At 40.8% G+C, this 9,583-nt stretch overlaps 1 protein-coding gene across 1 annotated transcript in view; it reads right to left on the minus strand.

Annotated features, from left to right (window-relative positions):
- Positions 1 to 4,277: 4,277 nt before the first annotated feature.
- The window catches only part of LOC103770491 (sodium channel protein type 5 subunit alpha-like), a gene marked incomplete at its 3' end in the record, with an annotated part of 160,185 nt that continues 154,879 nt past the window's right edge, over positions 4,278 to 9,583 (minus strand). The window contains exon 22 of the mRNA XM_008937751.1: positions 4,278 to 4,559. Within this exon, the coding sequence (XP_008935999.1) occupies positions 4,278 to 4,559 (282 nt within the window). The remainder of the gene's footprint in view (positions 4,560 to 9,583) is intronic.

The following is a 9,583-nucleotide window of genomic DNA, read 5'->3' on the forward strand; positions in this document are numbered from 1 at the left end:
CTAATATTTTCCTTTCTTGTTGTTCTCTTTCTAGCCTGATGAAAGATTTTCTGTTGTCATTACTGTTGCTTGCAGCTTCCAGCTTAAAGTGCCATTCAGGAAGGGTGGATGGGATGAAAGAAGAAATCCTTTCCCTGTGGCACAAAATGACATGATCTTAGCCTGTACTTTTCTCCCACTTGGGAGGAAATATTTTCTCTTGAGTAGCTATTTTACCCCTCAATGTGTTCCACAGACAGGAGAGACTCTACTGCAAGGCACAGTGGTTTGTAGTGATAACAGATGATGAAGCGATCTGACAAAAATAAGTATTAAGAGAATGAAGTACTGTGATTTTCTGTTTTTCCCAGTTATCCAGAAGTAAAAGAATTCAAAATCTTTGGGTCTTCTGGAAAACTTCCCTAGACACTTCATCTGCAGAGGGTAAGAGATACTGAGAATGAAAGAAATATAACACTGGGGAAAGAAATTATTTATCTAGAATTAGTAACCACTTACACTCCGGATAAGGAAGTGACAAAATCTTCATGGGAGTGTTTGTGATATTACCCTGCCTGGAAGCTGTCCAGAGAAACACCATTTTCTACTGAAACTGTCATGTGATGAGATTATCTACCGATAAACTCATCTGGGATGGGATTACATTTTGTTATTTGACTGGTGGTTAGAGCTGCAGTGCAGTAAATTAGTGAGGAGAAGGGTAGGTAGGATGGGACTAGCTACCCTCAAACTATTTATTGTATAAACAAACGGTGCCTTAAAATAAAACGAGCCTTTAAATCTGCAAGGTTTGGGGTATTTTTTTTGTGTGTGTGTGTATTTTTGTTTGATTTTTTTTTTCTAGAAAAGGACTGCAATAGTTCAATAAAAATAGCTGGTTTTGATGGAAGGAATACTGGTCTTTGCATTTCTGAATTGCTTTATTAATGGTGAGAGAAACATCTGAAAGCAAAACCAGAGATGCCAACAGTACAGCCAAACCACACATATTTAAGCTGGCCATGCTAGCTCCACTACCTGCTGGGTTTTCTGTTGAATTTTTCAGTTTGTTCAGTTTTGTCATAGCTGTGATTTGATTCTGAACGTTTGTTTTATGTTAAGATGATTTGCTGGGGAGGACTCCATTGAGCACTGAACCCAGCAGAGCATCCTGGAGCTCTGCACTGCAGTGGGCTGCATGGGCTCCAAGGGAACAGCCTCTGCTCTCCTTGAATTTCCAGCAGTAATTCCTCATGGAACTCTTCCTCCTCATCTGTGGACATATGGAGATATCTACACTGGTGCACCAATTTAGGGTTTGTTCAAATTTTCACACATTTTGCATCCACAGTGAGAGTAAAAGCTATCACTGCAGTTTGCAGAAGTAAAAGAGATCATGTAACTCAGTAACTTCAGACTCAGGCTGCTGTCTCATGACCAGTTTGTAGCTGATTTACAACCTCAGTCATGACCTCAAACCTGGCAGGAGGTGTTGGTGTAACTCTACAGCTCCTGATTGCTGTAGTCATCTAGGAGTGCTTCTGGTATCTTCCCAAACCGACAGAGAGTTGTAGGACATATTACATGTAAGTCTGTTCCTGTCTAAGGAGAACTCTTCCAAACAAGCAAGATGCTGCATGAGAGACCACTTGTTTTCTTAGTGTTCTTCAATAGATGGCTGAAATTTTAGGATACTTGGCAAAAAAAATATGTGAGGTGATAATAATGTGAAAGGAAGTATTCTACAAGGGAAATGCAAAGCTCTTGCTAGAAATTTAAGATATTTCTTTGTTCAGATCAAGTACAGATATATAGAACATAGGTGCTGTGATCTGTAGACCAGTTCTGGGAATACAGAAGAAGCATTACTGAAGCACTGGGTCGTAGCAATAATTTTTTCCTAATAGATTAGGGTGTTAAATCTCCAGAAGAGTGAATAATCTTTCTTGCAAATTAAAAACTCATGATAATAAAGATCTTTTCAATAATAGCAAGTTCTCATTTCTTTCAAGGATGCTGTGGAAGTAAAGACAGAACATTAGGCAGACAGATTTGCTTTACATCTTTCCATTTGGATTTTCAGACACATTCAGGCATCCAAGGGAAACTTCAGAGTCACTTAAAGAGTGTTGCAGCAGCTGAAAATGTCAACAGTCAAAAGACAAATTCCACTTAAAAGCTCATCTTTTGGATCCTAGAGGGTTATAACTAAAGTGCTTATCTCATCATTGCTACACACTGGCTCTGTGTGCACAAAGCTGCATGGACGTGTCTGCCTCTTTAGGAAAGCTGAGCTGTTAACTGATCCCCTGCAATTCCTACAGCAGTTTGCTCATGAAATGCAACCTCCTATGGAGGATATTTGGCAAGGAGCACCTGTAACCGACACTGGAGTCTGGCAAAGGAGACCCAGATGTTGGGTCCCTTCTCTGTGGGGGTCATCTTCACACTTTGTTGCCAAAGACTGTTGTTAGAAGCATCTATAAGAGCTCCAGGTGCAGGATGAAAGTTAAAATGAATCCCTAATGGCATCTGGCTCCCACCCTTCCTCTTGGAAGAAGGAGCCAGCACCTGCTATAGAAGCTGAGTACAAGGTTTTAGGGCTCCCTCATTTTTCCTGCCATAATCAGTTTGTCCAGCCTGCACAGACTCTACAACCTTTTGTACTTCTACAACTGGAAAATCTAGTTCTCTGCTATGCAATACAGAATCACAGCTTTGAAAGAAACCTGCAGGGTCATCAAGTCCATTTTCAGCTGGAAAACAACAGTAGTAGAAGATGTCTTCATAAATGCGTGGAGATCTAGCTCATGACTAGTTATGTGGCTCCTGCCACCACTGATCTCCACAGAAGGCAGTCCCACCTGTTGAACACAACCAGTATCACCAGGGCCAAGTGCCCAGGAACTGATACTGCAGAACACTAGAAGAGATTGCTTCAGGAGACTCCTAAGGCAATGTCAATTTATGAAAACATGCAGATTTTCAGAAAGCTGGAGTCTTATAAAAGAAATGGTGAAGGAATAACTACTATTCTGATGGAGTTCTCACCAAACAAACAAGATATCCATTACGCAGTCACAGAATCATAGAATCATTTCATCTGGAAAAGACCTCTAAGAACATTGAGTCCAACCATTAACCTAACACTGCCAAGGCCACCACTAAACCATGCCCCTAAGCAAGCACCTCATCTACACATCTTTTAAATACCTCCAGGGATGGTGACTCTAGCACTTTTTTGCCATTTCCTTTTGTCCTAACACTTGTGACTTTGGAGAAGAGACTGACACCCACCTTGCTACAGCCTCCATTCAGGTGGTTGTAGAGGGTGATAAGGTCTCCCTCAGCCTCCTGTGCTTCACACTAAACAACCCCAGGTCCCTCAGCTGCTCCTCAGAAGACTTGCTCTCTCTAGGCCCTTCCCCAGCTTCATGGCCCTTCTTTGGACATGCTCCAGAACGTCAGTGTCTTTCTTGTTGTGAAAACTGAACCCAAAAAACTGAACCAGAAAACTGAACCAAAACTGAACCCAGTATACAAGATGTGGCCTCACCAGTGCTGAGTGCAGGCAGATGATCCCTGACCTAGTCCTGCTGGCTACACTCCTTTCTGATCCAAGCCAGGATGCTGGTGGCCTTCTTGGCTACTGGGGCACACTGCTGGCTCTAACAATCTAATCATCACCGTGTTTCTGAGCTAGGTTTAATCTCTCTCATCATGTTTAGCAGTTGGAAATGAGTTGAGGAACCAGAATGAGAGGCACCAGTGTCCTCCTCAAACTTCACCATTGAAGATGAGCAGAGGACTGTAAATCAAGATTCCTCTATGACTACAGCTTTATGTGATAACTTCATCTGAGTATCCAAAGGCACTGCAACTTCATTTTTTCTCAACAGAGGCTAGTGAAGTCCCAGGCTGCTCAGGAAGGCCAGTGCACTCTGTCTGCATTAACAGTTCTTTCCAGACCATGATTTTTGTTTCTGGAACTGAACTTTGCTCTGGATTACTATATTGAAAAAATGGTCTTTAACTCACCTCAATATTCCAATCACCTACCAGAAGACTATATTAGTAACACATCAGAAAATTGAATTAAAACCAGAAGGGGACACAAATCCCTCTAGGTCAAATGAATATGCCAAAAAATGACTCATTTATCCTTGAGGAAAGGCATTCCCCTGAGGGATGAAGCTGGAAACCCCAGAAAGACATAGAAGTCAACCTGAGCCTTTGAAGTGACGATATCAATGGAAACAAGCAATATTGGCCCATTAGTCCCTGGTGGTCACACTTACCACTTGTAGCAGAGCCAGGTACCCAGCACCAACATTATCGAAGTTAACTTTAACTTTTGTCCAGTAAAATGTGCCTGACACGTTATAGAGTATACAGTCACTCATGTTGTTAATAATTTTAGAGTCTAAAGGCATATCTCCTTCTGTCTTATTAATGCACTTCCCAAACTTCCCAGCAAACAGGTTCACTCCCATGATGCTGAAGATAAGCCAGAAGATGAGGCAGACGAGCAGAACATTCATGATGGAAGGGATGGCTCCCACGAGGGCATTGACAACCACCTTGGGGGAAACAGGAGAGGAGAACCAGAATTAATGTCAGCACTTACACAGACACTTCGCTAACGAGCTGTTGTGCACCCCTGATTAACTAGGCTGAACCTTCACATGATGACAGGTGGAGAACTACTCACACTACCTAAGGAGCCAGACCACTGTCAAAGGCTTCACACAGAATCACAGAATGTTCACATAAGATTATTTTTTTTTTCTTTTGTAATTGAAGAACTAATCTGCTGGCATCCCATCCAAGGGATGATGTTTCCTCAAGAGGAAACTTTTAATTCAGGAGCAATCTGTGAAGTCATCTTGACCTCTCAGATCCTGCCGAATAATACACTTCACTCAAACTCTCTCTCATAAACATGCAGTTCATTGGAAAAGGTGGGGGTATGCCACAGTGTCTCAAAACAGACAAAAAAAAATCTTTTACCAAACTCAGGTCTCCATAGTCCTTAGAATGTGAACTCTAGCTGTGATAAATTTTGCTTATTTAAAGAATAACTGAGACAAACTGTACTAAGCCAGCTTCCCCTATCTGATCAGTATGCATGATTAAAACAGTGGAACCATTCTAATTTAACAAAACCAAAAAAGTTCCTGTGGTGTGTCATAAAATTCCTACACACCAACCCAGGCAGGGCTGTAAATGCCTATGTAAAATCATATATAAAAATGAAAAGCAAAAGGAGTTTATGATGTGGGAATGATGGCACTGGCAATGAATCTGTCTCTGTCTCATGCTTCGAGATTAAACCCTTGTAGTCAGACATCAAAGCTCTTCCTCTTCTCCATCTATGGTTCTGAAACTGAGACAAGGTGATATTGATCCATAAAAATTAAATTTTATTCAGTTGTGAATCTGATTATGGAAAACATCAGCTCTTGTTTTCTCTTGTATTAGTGCCCAATTTTCTGACAAGCTAATAATGTCACATTCGTTTCCCCATCAGTTTTTGCATTGCTGAGGAAGAAAAATACCCGGAAGACTAAAATGAGTTTCATGCATCTATAGCAGCAGCTCCATCTACAAGATACAATACAAAATTATGTAAATCTTTCAAAACCCAGATTTATATTTTGTGCATTTATGAATGAAGCTAATTTTCACACAGGAAAAGCTGCTTGACCAATTTTTTATTATATTTTTTTTTCATGTGCAGGCCCATTCCTGATGACTTTTCAATTTCTTTCTTCCTTGTTTTCTTTTTTTGCTAATTTTATCTTTCAGTTGCGAATGTTAATCATTTTCTAACTTAATTGTTTTAAGATCAAATGTACTGTGTCAACCAAAATGTCAAATGATTTCCAAATCACGGGCTTATTGGGCTATAGCCTCAACCCTTGTCAAAGTAGCTTACATTTGCTGCTAGGTGGGACAATACTTTTGTTCAATTTTAATCCATGCCAGCACAAAGCCGCAGCACTTATGCTGCATATGCTGCTGAATCGAGCTCCCACCCACCAGCCCTGTGACAGGACCCAGACATCCAGGCTTCAGCAGTGCAGGCGATGGCCGTGCCTGCAGCTTGCTTTTTTCCCTTCTGCTGAGTTATGTTCAATGGCTTGTAGATAACAAAACACGACATGAGGCTGGAGCAATTGCTGCAACACCTCTCCAAATGAAATATTAACAGGGGGTTTCATTCTTCTCTCACTGCTTCTGCTCTTACACCAGCATGATGCCATTTGGTCTGCTGGAAGTATTCCCGATTTGCACTGAGACAAGGGAGAGGGCTTAAAGACCTGGATACATAAAGGCAAGTTATTATTATAAATTAATGTTAAAAGTTCAGCTGCAAGCCTTGCCATGGAAAGGGTTGAATTTCTGCTGCATCTAGGAACAGCAATATATATAGCCATGTATAAGAAAAGATTACATACTCCTTCATTTCCATCAGCACCTTTATAGGTGAAATCACCTTCCTGGTGACTTCTTTAGGCAAAGTTTTAATCCTCCCTTTGTTACAACAGAGCCCACCAGACACCCTGCAATAAATCCAAGCCCAGGCTGTAATTCCTAGGCAAGCCTGGGTGCAGTTTTTTCAAAGACGTCTAATTTGTACTGTCATGGTGTCAAATAATGGACAAAAATGTTCTGATTGGATTTTATTATAATGTATTCCTGTTGTCCTTTGTCCTCACTGTTAGAAGCAGGTGCTGTATTTTTAGGTTGGGTTTGTTGAACTCGAGGAACTAGTCATCTGCTGTTAGACATCTTCTATCATTCCTGTCTTCACTATGGATGAATTGCCACTCAGCATTGCTTTGGGTGATTAATAAAACAGAGCTTCTTCCTAACTGTCATGGTTCCTTCAGATTTCTAACCACACTCGTAGCTCCCTGTAGAGACTTTCTCATTTTTAACACCCCATTTCCAGCAGCTTGGTGGAATTCTAGTGTTGAAGCATTACCCTCTCCCTCTGCTTGCTGGATTATTTCCCTGCATATTGGCAGATTGTAAATCACCTCATTTATTGGAGCTGCCCAAAAGCTTGTGTCCTGTTGAATAGTCATCCCTATCCCTAAGTCCTTCTCAGCTGCTGTTTTCCAAGAAACGTCCCCCAGAGTGACCTACTTTCCTCCTCCCGAGGTGTACAATGTGTGTGGTTTTATTAAAATGCATGTTGTACAACTGATCTGTTCTCCACTGTGATCCAGCTCAGTCAGTATAATTCCTTTATCCGTAATATCACTTACTACTCCACTCACTTTGTGTATTCTCAGCAAAGATTTTATATTTTCTTCCAGATGCTGCTAAAGTCCAGATTAAGGACAGCTCTTACTTTAAAGGATCCATCACCCTGAAACACTCATCACTGAATTTACAGTGTCATCACTGTTTAAAAATTTTGAGATCCATCACCCATTTTAAATTAATTTAAAATATCTTTACTTGGCTTGGTACAGAGCTCATGTTCTCATCACAGTGTCCCATGGTATCAGATTCTTCTCTGAAATCTAAGGATATTATATCAGCACAGTTACCATCATCAGCATAATTTGTAATCAAATCAAAGGACCATATTGGCTTTACAAGAACTACTCCCATGAAATCATGCTAACTAGCACTAATTATACTATTTCTTACCTGCATGTATCTTGTAGCAGTCTCACCATAACTTTCCCTGGTATCATCTTCACATTAAATAGTTTATTGTCATTCCACTTATCTTTTTCAAATACTGCAATAACTTCCCTTACTGGAAAGGGACTTGTAGGGAAGTGGCACCTCAAAATAATTCCCTGATGGGCAGCAATGAGGATGCATGGGAGACTCATGACTCAGGACAGGCAGACCTAACTTAATTTATTATGGCCTGGAAAGCAGTGGGCAAGGTGGTGGGGTGGCATGTGCATGGAAACCCCCAGGGTCTAAAGTACCAGTCAGGTGGGATATTGGTCTTACTGGACTCTTATTTTGGGACAGAGGGACAGGATGGCAACAGTTCAGTCTTATTTCACAGACCTTTCATGGGATGGGAGCTGCTGGGGCTTGTATCAAACAGACAGGTGCCAGCCTGTTTGACAGGGAAAGGACTGAAGTTTGATGGTAACGTGACCTCTTGGTCACCCAAGTGCTACTCTGTGCCTTTGCCTCAGGACCAGTTGTTTCCAAAATTTAGGTACAGTGTCAATGAAATAAGTCTCTTACTGCAGTATAAATGAGAACTTTCTTGCTCCTGTTCTAGCCATACAGAGATCTTTCAGTTATTGAAGAAAAAGACACTATAATAGAGCAAACTATTATTATTTCCTTACTGTCAGTGTTTGCTTCTCAACATTATCATTATTTAATCTATCACTGGGCTGGCAATTTTCCTGAGCATTTTGGAGCATATGAACTCCCAATAATGAAAGGTCTAACTGTCCCTAGTCATGTTAAGTGTGGTTAGACAAACTAAAAATAAAATGATTTCATTTTCCAATAGCACGTATTCTCAATTACACTTTATCATGCTTTACAAGCTAATTCACTCCCTCCAATGGCTCAGGATGACTGAATGTATTTCAGCTGCAGCAATGATGCAGGGAAGAAAAGGGAGGTTGAGTCAGGGACAAGGAAGACCTACAAGTATGAGCACGCTAGGAAAGAAGCTTGGTGGCCTATTGCAAGTGTCTATGATATGTATGATCTCCACCAAGCCAATCTCTTGCTATTCTCAGAAATGCAAACTTTTTCATGTTATTTCTTTCCTATTTCAGTCTTACTTTTCTGATGCTTTGGGCTATTCTCCCCACTACTTTTCAGGTTTGAATCATAGAAACCTAGACTGGTTTGTGTTGGAAAAGACCTTAAAGATCACCTAGTTCCAACTGTCCTGCCATGGGCAGGGATGCCTTACACTGGATCAGGTTGATCAAAACTCCATCCAAACTACCTTGAATTCAATTTAGTTAAACTGATGCAAAGTCATGAGTGAACATTCTTATGTCAGTTTAGAATACGTTAAAGGGATTGTGCTTAAACTTGTAAATCCGTCCGTAGAAGCTAAACCTCCATAAACCAGATTTAAATTGATTTGAGAGAGTCCATGCACAAATCATTCTGGTAGTTAAACTACTGCAGCTTTTGCTCATACCGACTTTTGCTCAATTTGTGAATGTTTAATAAAGACTTGGAGTGAGGTCATCAGACGACATGAGGAGCTTTAACTAATGTCAGTAGTGCAACATCACCTTGCACCAGCTGAGGATTTTCAATTTGCTTTTGTTTTGTGAATAACCCTTAAAATATTGCCTGTGTTTGCTGAAAAGAGTGTGCTAAACAAAACAGCTCAGGTTTGGGTGGTGAGATGAATGGAGCTTTTTCAATCTTAGTACTAACACAGAGGAGAGTGATCTGCAGCTAGATTTGTGTGATCTTCATCCACAGTTTTCATCGTCTGCGAGTCATGCATGGTGCAAGGATTTAAATAAGGTGGTTATCTGAAGAATAATTGATTAGTGTAGCAAGCAGGCTTAACAAATAAACAGGTATGCTGTGTGGATATAGCCATGCTGGCAAAGGAACACAGAAGGGAAAG

This window comes from Merops nubicus, unplaced genomic scaffold (assembly GCF_000691845.1).
Source record: "Merops nubicus isolate BGI_N331 unplaced genomic scaffold, ASM69184v1 scaffold1063, whole genome shotgun sequence".
Lineage (NCBI taxonomy): Eukaryota > Metazoa > Chordata > Aves > Coraciiformes > Meropidae > Merops > Merops nubicus.